Source organism: Lynx canadensis, chromosome C2 (assembly GCF_007474595.2).
Source record: "Lynx canadensis isolate LIC74 chromosome C2, mLynCan4.pri.v2, whole genome shotgun sequence".
Lineage (NCBI taxonomy): Eukaryota > Metazoa > Chordata > Mammalia > Carnivora > Felidae > Lynx > Lynx canadensis.
This window is the reverse complement of record NC_044311.2, coordinates 23,339,484-23,361,874: the sequence shown is the minus strand read 5'-3', so window position 1 is coordinate 23,361,874 and position 22,391 is coordinate 23,339,484. Positions and strand designations below refer to the sequence as shown.

The following is a 22,391-nucleotide window of genomic DNA, read 5'->3' as shown; positions in this document are numbered from 1 at the left end:
CTGACCCAACCAATTTTACCTTCCTAAAGGGGAAGTTCAGAGCCTGAGAGGTTAAATGACTTGCCTGGGGCCACACGGCATGATAGCAGTGGGACTGCGATCACCACTCTTTGCAATCCTCAATGCTTTCTCTGAAAGATGAAGTTTACGTCCAAGTTGTTATATAAACCATCTGTGAGCTTGTAAATTAGTTACCATCGCCCTATCTCTATCTGCCATAGATGTTCAGAAACATGCCCTCCCATTCCTGTCAGCTTGGAATAAAAAGATGAGCTTCACTGTAAATGATATCTGTGATTTCAACAATGAAAAATGCAAATAGTGGGTCCGAAAGAAAACAGCATATAGCCAATTCTACTTTCCTGTACGTTTTCAGGAGGATCCAACAGCAATGCAAAAGAACAGCTGCTCGGTGGCTGGGGAAAGTGGCCTGAGTTGGGCAAGATAAAGTTTTGTGAACTACTTTCTACTGAATCTTCAACCATGACTTGTTAACGGATACATGAAAACTGTTCTTTTATTAGACAGGGTCGTGGAGCAGGGTCCACAAAGAAAACTGTAATCTTTTTTTGAACAATGGGATTTTTGTAATCTAATTAAATTGAATGAAAAGACATGCTCTTCTCCCATACTCAAAATACTCAATATTTTCAAACTCCATACATAAAACAGCATCCCTAAACAGTAACTCTTTTTTGTTCCCCCCTCTCCTTCCTGAGCCCTTTTGTATCAACAGGTGTGCTGGGAACAAAGAAATTCTAATACACAAAAACAAAAGTTTGCAAACATGGAAAACTAGTGGATGATTTTTCAGAATGTTAATGAAATCTTTCATTCGCTGTGGAACAAATCAAGTTTCCTTTACCTAGTGAGCGCTACTAATGACTGCAAAATGTGATTCCATTTGCATGCTGGCTTATCCCTAACATATCTTGAGGCAGCTGTGCAAAAACTTCAGGGCTATTAAAACCAGGGCAGTAGCAATGAAGTTATAAGGTGCGGGATTTTTTTTCTTACCTCCACTTCTCGTATTTCTTGGACTCATCCCCATACATCCTATGTTTAGTATTCTTGGGAACCCTGAAATACAAGTGACTGAAGCGGTGGTGGGTTGACTTTACTATTTACTGACCAGCACCTTCACCTTTGTGTTAAGAAGGATTTTTGAAGTGATATCTGTATTCAACAGGAGATACTGTTGTGACAGATTGCTTAGATGAGGACCGAATCAAATCTTCGATATCTGCATCTTGCAAAATGACTACAAAGGCAGATGAAGACTGTGAAAAGAAACTGACCTAATAATTTGGTATGTGAACTGCTGAGCATCTGAGATGGGAGATGGGTTCTAACTAAAAGGCAAATACTTTTTGTTTTCCCTTGGAGGTGATATTCAAGCCAGAATAAAGTATGAAGAGGCAGAAAATGTTAAAATTTCCAGTTGGAAGAGATCGCGCAGCAAACCCAAAACACACAGAAAATAGCCAGAGTAAAAGGAAAGAAAGTTCTGGTCAAAAACGGCTAAGTTTTTTGTTTTTTTTTTTTTTTTATGTGAGAAAGTAAACAAAGGAAGAGGGAAAATGAATAAAGTAAGGGAACAAGAATAAAAAGCCCACAGGTCTATGGGAAATGGCACTTCTTATCAGATAATAGGAATCACCACAGAATCCTAGGAAGCTTCCAAAAGTGAGGTTCATAACTGAAGTAGTAAAAGTAAAGATAAAAGAAAAGGAGTGTATTTTATTTGGCATTAAAAGACCTTTAACTAGGCTGTATCTATGGTTTTAAATGTTCTCTAAAGTGGATTGTGGTGAACCTTCTCCAGAGGTACGATTCTAAATCACTACTGATCCTATTTCTTTCTCCTCTCTTAATTTTAGTTTTCTCCTGGCTTATTTGCTTTCTTATGGCTCCAATACTTTAATTTTTTTATGGCTGGATTCTTCTGAGACTGGTGATAACTCTGGCCTTATATGGTTACCTACTGAGCCTGTACTTTCTGCCAGGTTATCTCCAATTTTTCTACAGAAACAGAAATCACTGGTTTTCAACTCTACCTTTCGGACTGATTCTGCAGATCAACAGACATCTCTAAGAAATAAATTTCCTGATTGGCCCCATTTTGTGTTTGCATTGCCTGGGACATGACCATAAAGCCTAAACTAGCAACTTTTCATTAAAAAAAAAAAAAAATAGGGAAACTGTCCTTTAAAAAGCTATATATGCCCAACAGTAAATATGCTTTCAGAACTTATGTTCAAATAACAGGTTTAACCCTGAAAAAAAAAAAAAAAAACAAAACCAAAACCAAAAACAAGGGAATAGACCAAAGGGATAATATCCCTTCCATCCAAAATAAACGTTAGAGAAAATAATGGAAAGGCCAATGGAGAATCTTTTTCTCATTTGAGTTTTGGTGAAAGTGGAAAAACGGGATTTGAGGAAGACTGTGATAAAATAACCTGGAAAAAAACAGGCAACTTCTCCATTTTTATAGACACTTAACTTCCTCTCATTGCATTTTATTTTTATTTAAGCACATCTTCAACACGCACACATACATACCCCAACTCTTAAGAAAAAAAAGGGACTGAAATTTTAGTTACACCACATGTGGTTTTCATTTGTGAAAAATGAACAAGCTGTTTGTGGTTAAACTGTCTAATCGCCTGTTATCAATCTAGCGCTGCATTCAAGATTTACAGGATACATCAGCTTCTGTGCCACATTAGCTGTAAGGGGGGGGGGGTGGGAGGAAAAAGGAGGAGGAGAGAGTTTATCCTGAGGAATAATATTTCCAATGCAGCCACACTCGCACTACATCTGGTTGTGCTGGTAGCGGCAGTTAAATTGAAATATTTCACAGCGTGTGTCAGAAACATGCAGAATGGTAATTATGACAGATCTGATTAAGCCGGAGTGCCACAAGCTCCCTGGCCAGCGCCGGTTGTGCAGGTGTGACCTTGTGCGTGCCTGCGTGTGTAAATAAAATTAATTACAAGCGAGAGGGTGAAGGCTTCAGTGACATCACAAAGCGGAGAAACTCCCAAGGGGGAGACCTAATGGAATATTTTCCCTCAGTCTAATAATACAGTTCATATTGACTTGAGGTAATTAGTGGGATCATTAAAGCAGTTTTCCCGGCGTATTTGGCTGCCTGATCAGATTAGTGAAAATGTTCTTCAGAACAAGCCCTGTGTGGTCTGCCAGAGAGGAGGAAATAAAAAGCAACAAAGCATATTTTGGAATGATAAGCAGTGCTGGACTTTTAGTCTAGCAAAAAATCTCTACTTCTCTCTGGAGCCTCCAGATCTAAGTGTCCTGTCCATTTTAATTCTTCTATTCGACTTGGGTATTCCTATACACATTCGGAACTATTTCTTTTCCTTCCCCTTTCTCTCCGTCAAATCAGACTGCTTTGTCACAAAGAGCCATCCCAACTCCCAACAAATCTCTTTTAAACAAGGCAATTTTAAAATTGGGAAAAGTATCTTAAATGACTGCTTTCCTGTTAACTGACAATATGGGGCAATCAGGAGAGTCGAAAATCCCGGGAAGCAATGCCACTTCAAATTCACCTGCTAAACAAAAGATGCCTCTCTTATGTCACACGGAACAGAGATTTACATGTTCATTCACATTTGGATCTCAAAATGGGTGTCGCGTAGGCCAAAGTTGGGGCAAACGCTCTTCCAGTTGAGCAGAATACAGAGCCCTCGTCAAGAAAAGGGCCATTTGTTTGAAAATACTCTATTGAGCATGCTCTACCTTGCCACTGGAATGTGCCAAGCGCTGTCACAGATGGCAGGCTCTGACAGTTCCCATCCGTAGCGCCGATACTCGACAGTTCAGCACAAGATCAGTGACATTCTGTCTCATTAGAACCACGCTAATTATCACAGCTAGTTTCAGGGGAAACCATGTGTTGCAATGGTCAATTTGAAGGAGTCTGTGCATCAACAAACTGGTAATAAGGATCAGACACCTTATTATATGACAGCATGCTGCCTATGATCTGATTTACGGAATCAGAGGCACTGAGGCGGCCGAGGAGGCTGGCAGTTTATGAAACAGTGTGTTTAAACCCAATTCCTGAAGCATACTGGTTGAAAAGGGAACTGTTAAAAAAAATACACAAAGGCAACTGGAGTTGTTGAAGCAAGCGATCAAAGGAGAATAGATTCTCTATTAACATACAACGGACGTAGATTAAGACTTAGAAAAAAGACCACTTCATCAATTTAACAACATGGCAACTCCCAAAGAGGATGGAACTTCTATTTTTACAAGGTATTTCGTGACAAACTACAACAGAATGGCTGTATTTCTACTAATCTCTAAAATATATACATTTATTTTTACATGAGTTGTCTATGACATTGTTGTGTTTTGTCATGCAAAAGAATTGCATGTGTAAAAGCTTAACAACTATACATCTAAAAATGAATAAACTTAAAGGTTACTTTTTAAGGTATTGAAGGTATTATTCTGGCAGAACAGAAAAAAAAATCCACATTAGATTCGTATTACCAACCTATGTTCTTCAATCCTTCTCTTAGCACCTTTCATTGATGTGAAATTTTAATGGTGCAGTTTCTTCCAGAGCTATTTTTCTATTGTCATTTTGCATAAATGCATTTTCATAGTTCATTCATTTCACAGGGCCTTTATTTTCATTTCTCATATGAGGAAAAAAAGAAGATAAAGCTAAAATAAAACCTACCTTTACTACCCAAAACATAAAAGACAACTGTTGAGACTTCTGAGGAAACGCTTTTTCTTTCAACTTGGTAGTCTGTGAAAGGATTGTATCAGTGTTACAGTTATGTGCTAAGTGTCAGAGAATTACGTGCAGCCTGAGGATTAAATGCTTTTAAGAGTTAAACCCCACTGGTTTGCTCTCTTCTCTGCTCCCGTTTTGTGGCTACCTGAGCTTGTCCTGAAGAACTCACTCTTGAAGGGTCAAAACCGAACGTATAATACAAGAGCTTCCAGAAAAAGGATCTCCGCCAGATACTCAGTCCACGCTTTTCAACTTACACTAACATTTAAGGACAAAAGGTGGCCTCAATTAAAACAGATTCTATAAATACATAATTGGTATACTTGTGCTTTAGAACGTGTATGCTGAACTACTTTAAAGTGACCCACTCTTGTGGTAACCTTCCTTGGACTTCCTCATACGGTGATCCTCTTTAAAGAGCTGGCCCGGTATCTACAAATGGATTCCTTTCCAATATTGTCTACAATTTTCTTGCGACATTTTCGAAAGATGGAGAAAATAGGCTTAATGACTTATGACTATATTTATAACGGTTAACTTATTAAATGGGTCAATGAGGAAAATGTATTTACATGATTTTAATTAATTTTAAATTTAAGGGAAAAGAGTCAACATTTTATTTATTTATTTATCTATCTTAATTTATTCAGAGTGCATATGGGGGGGGGGAGAAGAGAGATAGAGACATCGAGAATATCTTAAGCAGGCCCCACACCAAGCACAGAGTCCAACGTGGGGCTCAATCGCACAACCCTAAGATCATGACCTAAGCCACAATCAAGAGTTGGACCCTTAACTGACTGATGCTCAACTTCACCCAGGCATCCCCAAAATGAACATTTTAAATGAATTGAAAGCGGCAGGAGGACAACTGAAAATCTGTCCAAGTTGTTTAAAATAGATAGCATCAAGTGTCTAGAAGGAAAAATACCCCTTTACATGATTTTGTAGCCAAAAATATATTGAGCAAGTGTTCTACTTAATTCTGGGTTTCCTCGATCGAATCCTAGATTTATAAAACCTAGATTTATAAAACATATGCTTGTCTTTATACTGTAGGGAGGCTGGTATTCAGATCCACAAATTTAACTAGCTCTTAAAACACTGTGGGACAGGGGTGCCTGGGTGGCTCAGTCAGTTGAGCGTCCGACTTTAGCTCAGGTCATGATCTCGTGGCTCCGTGAGCTCGAGCCCCGCGACGGGCTCTGTGCTGACAGCTCGGAGCCTGGAGCCTGCTTCGGATTCTGTGTCTCCCTCTCACTCGCTCCTCACCCACTCACATTCTGTCTCTGTCTCTCTCAAAAATAAATAAACATTTAAAAAAATTAAAACAAAGGAAACCAAAAGCATTGTGAAACATACAATCATGTACCCTTTAAACTGTTGGAGCATGTCACTATTTGTGTATTTAAAACCGTTGATTTCTTGCAGTACCCAGCGGTCATATGCTTTGACCACTGGGTCCTGCAAGAAGAAACTATGTGCACTGAAGAGCCTGATGGGAGATGGACACCAGAACCAGAAAGAGAAAGCCTTTCTTTCTTTCTAAAGCTTACCATTGTACCATCTGGCAAAAGAGAACTATTTATAGGATTCAGTTCCATTATCATATAGCAGGCAATGAAATGTAGATATGGAACTGAGAGTCAATAAGCTGGTAACTGGTACACTTGGAAAATACATATATGTGGAATGACTGAATCACATGTTACTACTGTATGTTTAACTGTGTAAGAAACTGCTAGCTTTTCCAGAGCGGTTGTACCATTTACATTCCCATGGTCAGCAATGTATGAGTTTCTCAGATGTTCCACACCATCACTAACACTTGGTCTTTTCACTTTTAGTTATTGTAGTGAATTTGATATGGTATATATTTTTGGCTTTAATTAACATTTTTCTGATGGCGAATGATGTGATAGCCTTTTTATTATCCTTTTGGCCACTCGAATATCTTTTGTTGATAAGTGTCGAAATATTTTGCTCATTAAAACAAATTAGATTGTCTTTTTATAACTAAGTTAAAAAAAATAAAAACAAAACCGTTGATTTCAATAGTCCTGTTTAGCAACCAACTAGAAATATAACAGGCCTACATTTTAGAAAACTAAATCCAATATGGATTCCCGGTATTTAGACATGAGAGGTTTTTAGGTGGTTATCAACACAGAACACCTTAAATGGGAGACAGATGGAACACCACATCCTTGTCATTCAAGAATGCAGTACGGGGGCCTCCCGCATGGGTGTTAATGGGCACATGGGCAGGTTGCTGAAGTGGCTACACTCGGGGTGGTCTTGCTTCTCTCCTTGCTCTCCCCTCAAAGTACTTCTCTGACCCTTTCTCTACCAGGGATGCTGATTCAGGGAAATTTGAGCCGTATCTCCCAGGATCACCTCTACCCAGTAAAAAATAATAAAAAAAAAATTAAAAAATAAAATAAAATAGAAAGCACTAGATGGAGAGTGTGTAAAGAGGCAGTTCTCTCCTCAGACCTTGGCTGAAGAAAACTTGATTTGCCTGAAAGGAGGGGCTATGAGGACAATATGTAAAGATCATCCCACAGACTCCCAGAAAAGGATGTGGCACCAGAAATAACAGAAACCGTGACTCTCAGATCTGCAGGGGCCTCCTTTGTGTCTTAAATAAGAGGCTACACAGGTGAAATCGTGTTGCAGCAAAGTCTGTTGCATGAACATTCCAAAAGAATGAATCAGCACTGAGCTTCAAAGTATAGTTTCCGTGAAGTATAATTTAATTCTGACAAAATAAAAGATGCCTTCACTAACATGCTGGAATACAGCATGCAATCATGGTTCCGTGGTTTTTTTTCCCCCTGGATTTTGTCACTATGCATTCCTATCCCCGGCAATGAAAATTACATTTTTTTGCCCCATTTCTAGCCCCACTGATCCGTGGTATGTCTTCGTACTTGTATCTAAGACATTCTAATCACCATCTAAGAATTTCAAACCCAAAGGCCACAAAGATGCACGAAAGCTTCCTTCTTTCTTCCACTCCCTCCTCCCTTCGCTCCCCTCACTAAAGGCTTTGAACCTCGGTGACAAAAGTGTCAGAAAAGTGAATGGAAGAAAGCAAAAGGCTTTAAATTATTTGGTCTCTTCCACTGGTCGTGCTGTCTTTTGCAGAAGCAAAGAACCACTTTTTTTCTTTTTTTCTTCTTTGAGCACTAAAACCATACCTATCAACTAGCTGTTATCAGTAGCAGGCAAAGAGTCCTGTAACTGTACGGGACTGGTGGGTAGGGAGTGCCAAAAATTATACTCAGTCATATTCAGTCAGATAGAATTTTCATCATCCCGTCGCTCTACCTAAAAGAAATACCCTGTTCAACAAAGCACCGGAGAGAAATCATTTTCTAAACACAAGTGGCGATGCAGCACCGGCCCATAAAAGCCCTGTACTCCTGTATTACTGTATCTGGAAGCCCCACCTCTGCAGACACGAAAATCAATGTAACAATTCGATGTACAAGGCAAGGCCTATGGTGCCGCTAATGTCCCCTTGCTGGACATACACCTTAAGTCTCAGAGCTCTCAGGGGGTTTACTGTGGAATAAAATTAGATTCCAACATCTGCCACCATTAAGGAAAAAATTCCATTTCCATCTCCCATATGAAAACACTATAACCAATGAACAGTAACTGAACCTTGCTACCGTAATGGTTATTACCCAAATCAACTATTTTTTTTTAAACAGTAAAATTAGCGAATTCTGCTCTCATAATTATTTGAATGTTATCAGACTAAATGTTTGATAAAATTCCAATATGATTCACTTGGAAAAACTGCTGCTTATTTGAATACCCAGAATATAAAGTGTATTCATTTGGAGCTATTCACATTATGTTTAAAGCATATCATCTTTTTAAAGTTTGCATTAGCCTGCTTTCCTACCCAAGCACAGAAAGTAGCCTACCTTCAGTTTTTACTTGCATATTTTATTCAGACATTTCTATTAGAGTTAAAAACAATCCCATTTCTATTACTCATCGAAAAGAAGAGATCATGTAATACATGTGAAATGGTGGAATCCACAGAGTTGGTTTCTTTTACTGAAAATACTTTGTGCATTAGTCAGTACATAGCCCAACTGTGATATGTGTGGTTTCGTAACATTCTGGGACCGTGGAAACTTTCAAATAATTACACTGCCTCCCAGCTACCTAAAGCTTTACCTTTTAGTTTAAAATGGAAAGTATTTCAGATACATACACAGATAATAAGAAGTCACTCTGTGTAGAGGTCTGAGCCCCTTGGGTAGCACATTATAAGACATTATCCATTTGTGCAGAGTGCTGTATAATTTAAAAGCTCTTCTGCATCTATTGTAGCATGTGACCTTCTCCCATGTTAAAAGAATCTTGGGCTCAAAAAGGTTAAATAATTTTTCAATATTATAACACCAGTGATACAGACAGGACCATAGCCTACTTTGGGGATCCCCCACCATGGATCTCCCCCTAGCACAATGGGACATGAAAAAGCCTGGATTCCAAGGACCCTATTCTGGTAAGAACCCGTATTCCATGGAAATGTCAATGAAGAAAGGAAAGTTCTCACCGTTCCCTCAATCAAATTAGTCCAACACCCCTAATTCCTCTTTCCTGGAGCGGGGTATCACTTCAGGACTGAGGCTACCTAGAACCCCAAGGAAATTCTAAAATAGGAGGCCAGATGCAGAGAATCAAGAAATTAGGATTGGCTCTACTATTTATGAGTCCGGTGACTCTCGCGTATAAAATGAGGAAAACAAGCCCAGCTCAAAAGGTTACTCTGAGAATTAAATGTAGGTCATTCGTAACGCACAGTGGAGTCTAAGTACAAAGACGATGCTGGAAGGTAAGCTAGCCCAGAGAACCAGAAGCAGATGGAGTGAGACGGGCTGAGATAAAAGACTTCTGTTCTTCCCTTTTTACACACACGTCATTTTCAGGGACCTCTGCCACACTCTGACAAGCCTTGACACATACATCCGAGAAGTAAATCGCTCTTTTAGAGGTTAAAATTTTGACCACGAGAAGGTCAATCTAGTTTGAAGATTTCAGCGGGGGGGCGGGGTTATTTGCTGGTTTTTCCATTTCCTTCACAAAAATCATGGCAGAACAGAACTTAAATAGTGACTACTTCCCTTAAGTCACACTTTTCCAAGTGGTATATATACACAGTTTTTGGACTGCTTATTTTTAAGGAATCGCAAATCTTTCTACATAGTTTCATAATGAGGGCAGTGCTAACACCTAAACTGACCAACAAAGAGAAAACTACAAAAATCCTCTGTTGGGAAGTTACAGGAGAGTAGAAGTTAGGAAGAATAAGTATCCGAGAGAATGAAAGTTAACACTATGCTGGACCCCACAGCCAACAACCGGCTCCCTGGATTCTTCCTTCTTCAGTAATGAGGGGATCAGGTTAAGGGGTTCTGGGAAACACACCGTCCTGGCAGAGGCCCAGAAGCTGCCAATCGACACTTGCTGAAAGAGACTCATGAGGAGCTTCTTAGGACAGGGGCAGAGAGCTGGGATGTTTAAAAAACTCGCCAGAACAGCACTCACGTGACGTTACCAACCAACTGCCGCCACTGTCTGAAGAGTTCCCACATCAGTAACTCAGCCCAGTTGGGCAGATGTGGAGACATCATTTAAGAGAAAGAAAGGATGAAGGTAGCAAAGGGACTGCCAACCCTAAAGGAGCTCTGCGTTTCGGAAAGGAAATGGGGAGGGAGGAAATGCCACTGAATTCAAGGACAGATGACAAGCAAGGAAAGGACAGTTATCAAAAAGTTTTACTATTTTGTATGTTTTAAGGCTGACCCCATATATTACAATAATACACACCTAGTTTCTCTGTTCATCTATTTTGGGGAGTGGAGAAAGGGGCTCTATAGGGATCCAGTCTGTTGTTCTTGCTAATTTAATTGGACAGGTCAGAAAAGATGTAGGATCAGAAAGAAAGGCAAGATAATATACGTCTGAATACGAGATCCTCATCATAATTAGACTAAATAGCCCAAACAAGAACGTGCAGGGTGGGTGGGTGAGGGGTAAAGGGAGAACAGGACATTTCTCCTTAATGCATAGTCTTGGCATGTAAATGAAGACATCTGAAGAAGCACACAGGTTTGAAGCGGCTCTAACATTCTATCATAATTAGAAACATTTCAAGAGCCCTGTAATTTCCAATCAAAATTACAGTAATTTCCGATATACAAGCCATGATTCATGACAGAATTTTACATTCCATGAGAGATTACGGTGGCCTGATGTATGACACGCTGAGTACAGCACTAACATAAACAATTCAGTTTAATGTTTAAACAGCACTTGATGTTTAGAATCTCACAATAAAAGAAACATATTATTGTAGAAATTATCACTTTGACAGTGATTGAAGGGTAGGCAGGCATGTGGCCTATAAAGCTATAATTTTTACAGTCCACAGCTTGAGTTTAATCATTTTTATATAACATTTCCAAGATATCCCTTAAGTATTTCAACCAGTCTATAACTTAAATAAGAACAACCTTTTCTAAAGCAAAACTCCTATCAAGTACCACGATTAATGCGGATAGAGAAAAATTTTAGGAAAAAAAAAAAAAAAAAAAAAAAAAAAAAAAAGTATGGTATAGTCAATCCAGTGAATGTAAGTACTCTCAGAATTGTATATTTTTATCAGAAGTTGACAGCAGCAAAGAAGGCCATTTTACAAAGGAGAGTTCACTAATGATAGGGAAAACGTGTCTGTCTAAAATTGCAAGTTGTTAAAATCTCACCTGAGCCCTTGACTGCCTCTAAATCCCCACCTTGATCTTGTTACCAAATATTTTGTAAAGGAGAAGACAGTTCAGTATTCTTTTGGTCCTTTAAAAAGTATTTGTGGTTTTGAACAAAGGTTTAGAAGTAATTATAAGTTTGTTCCTATGGATGACCCTGCTTTTGATGGGCACAAATTATCAATATATGAAAATTATACTGATAAAGGACTGCATTTTCTGTCCTTTGTTACATATTCATCTTGTTTAGTGGGGACTTGTAACTTTTCCAATTCATTTCTATTTATTTATAATTTACCAGACTTGGACAGTTTTTCTAGTTGCAATTCAGTCTGTACGTCTTACATATCATGTATCTATGGAAAAATGAGGGTCATTAATGTGCAAAGTTTTGTTTGGTGGGCGAGCTGGTTTGTTTTAGTGAGTGCACCTAATAGATGCAGATGGCTGAGTTGGAACAGAAGAAACTATTATGTTTGCAGTATTTTAGGATGGAGATCAAGGTCATCTAAGTAATAACGAAACAATAGTAATTCAAGTTACTTGCACCAGTACAATAGACCACATTGAGAAATTGCCTCTACATTACAATATCCTTCTGAAAACAACTATTAACTGACCCCAGAGAGTTACCGAGAAATCCTTGGTCTGGAGAGTAGGTGTTGGGAGGAAAACAGAACCACTTATCTACTGCCTGAATCTGAACAACATATTTTTTTTCATCACAGAGCTCTGTCAATAATCCTGGAGACTCTGACCTCTCACGGATGCAATAGGGTCAATACTGCAATAGGGTCAATTCAGTAGGGTCAATACTGAAAACAGACACCCCTCTGAAAGAAATTTTCACAGGCATCGCGGATCAACATTCTCAGTGCCTAACAGAGGCTCTTACCTGGCTTTTGGTTGCGGCAACCTTTGCAAACAGTGCTTGGGACACTTTAGCGCGCTTCATTTCCTGCTGAATCTCATCATAAATGGAAGCATTAATGTTCATGGTATTGTTCTCTGGTTTCCCATTCCTCTCAGTGGCAATCGTAGCTGTTTTCACCTACAAAACATTTTCAACATGACTGTCATTTTTCATTGGCCAAATTGTTTTGAAGCTTTTCAGGCTCGGCATCCAAACTGGACACTGTTGTTCCTTTTATGATCAAGGTGATCAACAGTGCAGTCATTCAACATTAGTTATTACCCCGAGATCAGATTGCTTAAGTTAAGAAAGTCACACTGTCACAGGTGATTGCATCGGTAATAAGACAGCAATTGCCAGCTGACAAACAGGAATTAGAGCATCATAAAGTAAGTTTTCTGGAAAACAGAATAGTTTCAAAGACTTGAAAACCCTAAACTAATTGTTTCCCAATTACTGTCCATTGCAATTCTAACAAAGGAAATTCACAATTAAAATCATAATGCCCAGTGCTGTACCTTCACTGGGTGCCCGGTGCCTAATAGACAATTGCATCACTAATAGCTATCACATACTATGGCCTTTTTAATTTTAGACTCTTTTTTTTCAGTGCCTGTTCCTCTTATGTTTCATTTTTAAAATCTTCCATAACAAAGCCATTTGCAAAGCTGCATATTTAAATCTTCTATCCATCCATGAAACAGGTAGAGTGCCTTGTTTAATTATCATAAAGGCTGGTTGCATTTTACACGTGCGTGTCCGAGCTGTTCTGTATAATTATTTCATCTTCTCCTGGCACCCCAGTCTGTAACTATTTCCTTTTGACTTGTGGAACCAGACAATAAGAAAATGTTTCACAATATTTAACAGAACATTACTACAAGTTACACATATTATAGAATTGGTGACTTTATAAATATATTCAAAATGAATAATCTTGAGCGAAAAATTAGCATCAATGCCTTTGGTAATAACAATAAGCAGGTATCAGCAGGAAAGTGACACAAAATTTGGGGGTAAAAATAAAATCTCAACCTCAAAATTTATTGATAACTATTATTAATTTTTAAAACTCCTAATTTAACTTTTATTATGCAGTCATGTGAATCAGCCTGGAAATTTTTACATATACACGATGTCGTTGCTTTTTTACCAGGAAATTGGGGAAAATGTAAATGAAGTCACCACAGATGCAGGACCCTGCTTCTCCCAGCAAAATGACTCACTAAGGGCCACATTTCTTAGGATCCCTTCCAGTGCCCAGGTTTCCGTTATCATCTTGGACAATTCCTCACATATACAATGAGCAACAGAAAATGAAGTCCATTCCAGAATGAATGATTTTTTTTTTTTTTTTTTTTTTGGTCACGAAATGATACATCCTTTTAGTCACGCTGCAAATCTTTCAGAATCTCCGTTAATATTTGGTTATCAAAAGATATGCAGAGGTTATCCTAAAGCAATTCAATCCTCTGCACTTGAGAGGAAATAGAAGTCTTTAAAACATGCCTCCTAACTTCTAGCCAGTTAGCAAAATAACACCCTTAACTTGCTTAACTTGAGGAGGCAGGGAGATTCTTCCACTTGGACACTACCCTTCTAGGCACTGAAAGGATGATGCTGTGAAATGGGTGGGCCACAGGCCCAAGTGAGGACACAGAGAGTAAGGCAGGGTAAGTCACCAACTGGTTAGACCTCATTTGCCACTACTAACCTATAAGCTGGAGATGGGAATGGCAAGCGTGGAAGCGTGATTTCCAGAATGCCCCTTCCAGCTCTATGGCTCCAGAATGCAAGGGCACTCTCGGAGGTATATTAACGACTGGAGGCCACTAAGAACATACACGGGGCTTTGAAGCAATAATCTGCTAAATACCACTTTAGGAGCCAGAAGAGTTAAAGCATTACCATAAATTGCCTACAAAGTTGCTTTGGTGAGATTCGCAACTTTGCTCTGGGGTGGTCTTGCTTTGAGGCAGAAGGATAGATTTGATCACCCCATGGGGTCTCTTTTAATACCTATTTTTCTCACTGCTTAAATGAAAGAGAAAAGAAAAGCCATTTCAATCGCTTTGAAAATTGAATGTTATGGAAATGGGGGCATGAAGTCCAGTACATTGGAAGAAAGTTCCTTGGTAGCAATCTGCTTAGCAATAGTTAAGGAAGCAGGCTTTGGAAACTTGTTTCAGTTTGTTTTTAAAATAATTGTCATTCTTTTGTAAAAACTATGTTTAAGAATTTATCTTTGAGGTGGGCTATAATCATTTGTTTCAACCCTGTGATCTGGTTTCTAAAAATTTCTTCTGTTTAATTTTTTTTAATAAAGCAATTTCAACTGGAACCAAAAAGCAAGAATTTCAAATCATTAAAAAAAAAATCAAGTAACTGCTTCCTAGTAGGCAACACAATCAAAAGTGGAAAAGGCGTACAGACGAAACCTTTAAAACTGAAAAAAAAAAAAAATTAGAGCAACAATTTTTTTTTAAATATAAAGAAACTCTATCACTCATTTAAAAAAATATTTAGAAAAGCTTTTCTTTATCATCTTGTTGGCTCAGATATGTATCTTATCATAGATAAGCTATTAGAATTCTGGAATCACATTTTTTCCTAAGCACAAGCTATTGCTTAAGGGGAACTGACTTGGACAGCTTTTCAAAAATATGAAAGCTGAATTTTTCCCCAGGTAAAAATGGAAACGAAAATCTTTTCTACCTCACTCTACTAAGTACTATTTTAGCTTAGTACAAAAAAAAATCTTCGTTAATCCTGGTTTAGCTTTTAATATTATATCACACATTAAAATTCATAAAGTAGTTCATTCCAGGCAAAACAAACTACTCTTCAGCTCTTCTCCGCAAATAGCACAGGAGGTAAAATAAATGCAGTTGCTTTCCGAATAGCTTTTATCAAGGTAGGGTGTGCTACTCCCTCATTACCGCGGCGCCGGGGAAGCAGTTGAGAATCGGAGCTTCTACGATTATAACCCTCCCAAGTGAGCTCAGGGTGCAAGCACGGGGGTCTGCTTTATATTTCACTAAAATCTGTGCAGGAGAACGCAAGTTTTCCAGGAAAATTCTATTTTGTTTCTCCATGGATCGCTGAATGCATCAAATCCTGCTAGCAAACGAAGTCTACGTACTATATACATGCCACCTACCTCATACATACTACTCAAAACGAACTCTACTGTGGTCCTGATCAGTGTATGTACGATTCGTTGATGGAGGAGGGACTGCCTGCAAGCACCTAGTGCACACGTGTGTGCGCGCACACACACACACGCACACACACACAATTAAAGTTGGTCATAGTTTTAACAGTAACTATGGTAATAACAAAGGCTGGCAGTTATTAGTTGTTTCTAATGTGCTAGGCATCACGTTCAGGTACATTAGCTCTAACCTGCACAACAGGCCCGAGTACGTACTATTATTGCCCCAGTTGAAAATTGAGAAAACTCTCCTAAAACAAAGAAGTGATTTATTCATAAGGCAACATGAGCTCTAAACTCAAGTCTGTCTAATGCTAATGCTTATTTTAGAAACCACTGCACTATACTGAGGTCATGATGTTATACAAGAGTTCTTTATTTGGAAAAACTCTTACTTTTTAAAGATATGCTGGACCTGCTTTTTGGTGGCCTTTTGCTGAGTCAGGCTCATTAATGTCTAATTTTTAGCTAACGGCTTTATCTGCTTTAGTTATTACCCGGAGTAATCCAACCTGAATTTATTTGTCAAGGTATATAAACTACAGATGTTTTCTTGGAATTGTTATATAAGGAATGTGCTGTTTTGAAGTACTTTTACCAGTGACAGAAAATGGTCCTCATTCTTAAATTTTTATATATTAACACCGTCTTGAATATCATGGTCCTACCTTTTCATACTACTTTTCTTTCTGTTCTTTTTAGGAACTATATTAATTATTTTCCTAATCCGGACGTTATAAAGTCCTCTAGTTATTTTAAAATATGACTGTTAATGGGAAGCATCTTATAAGCATACAAGATCTTAAAATCATGCTGCCCACATGATTCATAACAAAACTTTTATCCAATGTTAACTGAGTGCCCATGGCTGAAGCCATGTTTCATTACATAATAGAAGACTTTGCTGTAAAGAGACGGAAGGGTGCAGCCACTATGTAAATTATACATTGCTAATAGGAACTTATGACATTTTCTAATGCCGTTATAAAATATCCCATCTTTCTTCAGGAGAAACTAAAGAATTACATAAAGAGATGTAAAAATATAAGAAAAATAATCGTGTAATTCATGTATAAGTTATAACTTGGTAATTAGAGGCTTTCAAACAGTCCTTATGGAAACAGAAATTGCTAACTCTAAAAGCCACACATATTGAAACACACAAATAAAATCAAATAAGCACACACCTAAACAGAAATCATCAACTTAAAACTGATCTGTTCCATGGAACAGACAAGTCCCAGAAAATAATCACTAATTATTATTAATCAAAGTCCTCTTATAAACTCATTTGTTAAATTTGCTAACCATAATCAGAAAAGAAACTTTAAGACCAGGGAGCTTTGGAGGGTTTGGGTTCCCCCAGACATTTTCATACGAACAAAGTTTGGAAAGGGCTACTCTCTCCACAATTTCAGAAATGCCTAACTGTCTGAAGTCTTCAAAAGCAGAGCATTTGCCAAACATTTAACATATTGTATCAGGAGAATGTTCTCACATGTGTTCCTCTTCCTAATCTAAAAATAAAACTTCCCATCCTCTATGACAAACAGAAAAAGTCCCCACGTTTCATTTTCCCCTTCCTAAAATGTTTGCGTTTTGAAGAGGTGGCCTGAGGTGCGGAGAAAGAGCAAGAGACTTAATAGGGGTCGTGAAAATTGACAAAGTCTTAACTTTGTTTTTTTTTCCTCTTTCTCCTACCAAAAGGTTGAAATAAGGATTCAATGAACTAACGTGCATGAGGGTGCTAGAGAACTATGAAACCATTATCAAGTACAAAGTATTCTTACTTCTTTAATTGGAAAACGTAAGTTATGAAAATAGGCTTTCAGCAAGTAGGTTGGGCCCAGAGCCAACTGCCGCTGACAGAGGACAGAGCCCATGGCACAGTTGCCCCTACTGAGGCACAAGGGACGGTCTGCACCAGGGGCATCTCACCTAGGCAGCAGCCAGCCAAGAGCTCTGGTGATATCTGAGGTTGGCCTAGATTTTCCCAGGGAAGTACTCCTTGGAATAAAACTTGGGGCCTGACTAAAACCAGGGAAGAGCCTTCTTAAAGATAATTTAGAATCCGAGTTACTCAATAGTTTAGGTCCTTAGTCTGGTATGACCTTGGGAAGATATCTCAATCATCCTCTGTATGGGGGCACCGTGGTGGCTTAGTCAGTTAAGTGTCCGACTTTGGCTTAGGTCATGATCTCATGGTTCATGGGTTTGAGCCCCATGTCTGGCTCTGGGCTGATAGCTCAGAGCCTTGGAGCTTGCTTCAGATTCTGTATCTCCCTCTCTCTCTTCCCCTCCCCTACTTGCGTGCTCTCTCTCTCTCTCTCTCTTTCTCTCTTAAAAATATAACATCAATCATCTTCTGTATGACCTCAACTCTACAGGGAAGGAGCTGGAAGAGAATCCAGCTCTCTCGGGCCTAAAGGTAGTCTGGTCTCCTGTGAGCCATAAGAGACCTCTGCCTTTGAAAAGCAGTACTTTAGAAAGAAATCAGAGTTCGGCTCCAAACCAAGCCAAAGACTTGTCTCAAAATATGTTTTGAATCTCTTCCTGTACGGTGAAATGAAATGTGATAGACTCCTCTTTGTCAAAAATATAAAATTAAAAAAGATAAAATTCTGCAGTTTGTTTCTGTATCTGTGGTTTTGTCCTTTTTTCCCCTTCCATTTTAATCACTTGTAATAAACATATTAAAACCTTAAGTATGGTGTATTGGTTCCATTTCAACTGTTGCAAAACTATACTAACTCCGCCGCTGGAGAACACATTTTTCCAAATCTTAAGTACTCATTTCACATTGATAATACTTTTAATACATTTAAGATTTCTTAAAATTTAATTCAGAAAGTCATTGTTAAAGGGTAAAAGGTGGACAAAGTGGTTATGAGCTCTATTGAAATAATATTAAGTCATGCAAAGGGATTCTTAGGCAAGTTAAGATACTTGAAGATGTATATTATAGCAGTGAACTAAAATTACACACATCTGATAATCATTTCGGAATTTGGTTAGAGGGCTAGTAATTCTGCATTAACAGAAACTGTTTTCCTTTGAAAGAGTTTCACTAAGAATCTGTGGTATCTACATACTTTACATACATGTTCATCGTTGGCTGGGTATCCCCGCTATGGGCTTGGTCTCAACCCCTTTTGAGAACAAACAAATAAAGCTAAGGGTGGCTCAACTAGTTAATCAATAATGCAGGCCAAAATAAATTATATTTTCTTCCCAACTTACCAGCAGACATAGTCTTTAGACGTATATATAAGAAAGCTATCCAAGAGTATCTTAATGGTATATGAAAAGAAATACCACTTAAGAATTAATGTAAATGTGGCTAGGGGCGCCTGGGTGGCGCAGTCGGTTGAGCGTCCGACTTCAGCCAGGTCACGATCTCGCGGTCCGTGAGTTCGAGCCCCACGTGAGGCTCTGGGCTGATGGCTCAGAGCCTGGAGCCTGTTTCCGATTCTGTGTCTCCCTCTCTCTCTGCCCCTCCCCCGTTCATGCTCTGTCTCTCTCTGTCCCAAAAAAAATAAATAAACGTTGAAAAAAAAAAAAGAATTAATGTAAATGTGGCTAACGGAAAAACTTGATGAATAAGGATAGCAGAATCACATTAGAAAAAACAAAAGCATTAAAATCACAGAAATATTAGAAAACAAAACTGTCTTAAGGAACTACTAAGTCAAATATTTAGATTAAAAAAAAAAAAGAAACAGCTTAATGCTGAAGTTCATACTGATCTTAAGTAAGCAATTCTTTTGTTAGTATTGCAGATTAAGTGATAAGTAAAATAACTCTTTGCCCAGAGGCCTCCTGTGACGATTATAGAAGCAAAGTTAACTAACGATGGTGCATTAACTCTAAACACCACAAACTAAGTGTTAAACCAAGTCCAAAGTACATAATTTTTTTTGTTTAATCACTCTCTAAAAACCATATATATATATATATACACACACACATATACATATATATGTATGTATACACATATATACATAAAGAATTCTGCATTTTTTTTCCTTAAAAAATATTTTAAGGAAGGCTTTACAGATCAAATTCAGTAACTGTATGTGTAGACAGGTAGATATGTATACATGCAGATAAATATCATTATTCTCTGCTAGAGACCCATGACTTTCTTATTCACAATTACAGCAATGACTTCCTTACACTCTGTGCCTATAGACATCAAGACCGAATGATTTTTATTACATAAAATGGAGAAAACGAACTCTGGATGTTTCCACAAAAGATTCATTTCAGAACATTACAACGTACAGCTTAAGGACCTCAACAAGTGGCTGAATATTATGTCTATTCTTTACTGATGAAGTTATTATCTGTGGCAATTTCATTTTTAGTGTTGAATGAGCTTTTTCTGTATTTCCATACTTGGAAAGGTGGGAATTTTTTTTTTTTTTTTTTACTATTGATGGAAAGAAATTAACATCAAAATACAATTTCATGATGACCTTATATGAATATTTTATGTTCCATATTCAGTTTTTAAAAATTTTTTTTAATGTTTATTTATTCTTGAGAGACAGACAGAGACAGAGTGTGAGGGGGGAGGGTCAGAAAGAGAGGGAGACACAGAATCCGAAGCAGGCTCCAGGCTCTGAGCTGTCAGCACAGGGCCCAACGTGGGGCTCGAACTCACAAACTGTGAGATTGTGACCTGAGCTGAAGTCGGACACTTAACCGACTGAGCCACCCAGGTGCCTCCCATATTCAGTTTTGATCCAGCTTTAGCTGACCTTATTTTTAAGAGTTGTACATGCTATAAATTAAATGTGTAAAAAATATACTTGCCTATTGATTTGAAGTCTAATCCATTATCAAACTTTTATCTACGAGTTTGTACTGCAAATCAACTTAATTACAAGGTTATCTTTAAAACTCTATTTAAAAACTATAAATATAGATACATGTACACAAAGTCAGGCCCCTATACAGGTCCCTACTTCCAACTGCATGGTGACTTTTGTCTTTTCTAAAAGTGCAAAAATTTAGAAAAACAGAAAATGTGCCCATTTCTGGGAATATGGATGGCGTTCCTTATCAGCACCATTTAAAGCTGCCTTCAAGGATTGTATTAAACTTAATTATGAAAGATTACGAACGAGATGATGTGTAATTGGTACCAGCTGCAGTTCGTATTGGAAAGCATAAATACAAATGGAATTATTTATTTATTTTTATTTATTCACTATTCAAACGGCAGTTCTAAAACTCAGAGGGATAAAATGGACTATTACTTTTTTTCGTATTGAGCTTAAAATATTTCTTTACTTAATAATAGTAGTAGAGACAAACATCCCATTTAAAGACTACTTTTCACCCCCAAAGAACCCCCAAAAGGAAGCAACAGAAAGCAATTTTCTTTCCTCTAATTAGTAGCTTATTGTTTTTATATCAGAATCACTGATTTGGGACCAAATTCTCCTCAAGCAACTCTATGAATTATTATTTTTAGAAAAATTGGTATCTATTCATCTATCTTTCCAATTTCTTGTTGAGATTCTTCCTCAGACATTAAAAAGAAGAGGAAAAAGAGGAAAAAGAGGAGGAGGAGGAGGAGGAAGAGGAGGAAGAGGAGGAGGAGGGAGGAGGAGGGAGGAGGAGGAGGAGGAGGAGGAGGAGGAGGAGGAGGAGGAGGAGGAGGAAGAAGAAGAAGAAAAAGAAGGGCAAAGAGCACAGGAGACTTCACCTGGGGAGGGCGGCTGGGCGGTGTGCTTATCAGGGGGGCTGGACCCATAGCCGAGGCAGCATTCAAGCTCCTTTCCCTTTCATCCTGGTAAATTCGATCTCTTTCAGCTTCTGGTAACTGCAAGAAATTCTGCATAGCCCGAAGGTTTACCAGCAAAGACTGGGATGCAGTCTTGGGGTCCTCTTCCTTTCGGAGGATTTCTGAAAGCAAGCCCTGCAGGGAATGAAAGGCACAGGGTGAGCTTGCTCCTGAGCTCTGCCCAGCCAGCGGTGATCCTTCCCTCTCCTTCTCCACTCTGTTTAGAAAATGAACAGTCAGAAGCATCAATTCTACATAGAAATGTATTAGTTACATTTGAAGTGGTAAAGAGGAGAGAGCCTCAATTGTATTCTTAATTTTATTAAGCATCTGCTTTACGTGTAACACAAACTGAAGCTGCCTAATTGGTCTCCTTCCTTTGAGTAGCTTAACTTGCCATGAAATCTTTCACAGAGAGACGATCGAGCGAAGTTAAGAATAAATGAAATGCTCATAATACAACAGCATTGAACTGTATAGTTCTCAAGCTGCCTAGACAAAGGCAGTGGAAGGCTGACAGCCCAATACATAAAGATACAAAGCTACTACTAGAGAAGTAGAACTTTCAAAGAGAGTATCAGAAGATGAATTGTTAGAAAAAGAGTATTAGTAAAGCATCATCTAAGATTTATGCTACGTTTTCACAGGCAGTACTTTAAGTTATCCCTTAATTTTCAATTAAGAGTCAATGACAAGTGATTCTTTGTATTTACCATTCAAGGAAAGTATACAAACTCTCTCGAAAAATTCTAAATACTGTCATGCTCTGGGTAACAGGTTGAAATTCTGACCTTTAGAAAACATTGATTAAATCTGAAACACGTAACCCCATATTTACATTGCAAAAATCCATCATAACATGCCCAGGAAAAGAACACTACCAAATTCTGTAG

At 38.3% G+C, this 22,391-nt stretch overlaps 1 protein-coding gene across 7 annotated transcripts in view; it reads right to left on the bottom strand.

Annotated features, from left to right (window-relative positions):
• Nucleotides 1–22,391, bottom strand: part of SATB1 (SATB homeobox 1) — a 103,582-nt gene that overhangs the window by 22,296 nt on the left and 58,895 nt on the right. For all 7 annotated transcript variants that reach the window (XM_030330147.1, XM_030330146.1, XM_030330148.1 and 4 more), the window contains 2 exons: nt 21,421–21,633; nt 12,473–12,628 (listed from right to left, as the gene is read on the bottom strand). In XM_030330147.1, coding sequence (XP_030186007.1) covers nt 12,473–12,628; nt 21,421–21,633 — 369 coding nt within the window. The remainder of the gene's footprint in view (nt 1–12,472; nt 12,629–21,420; nt 21,634–22,391) is intronic.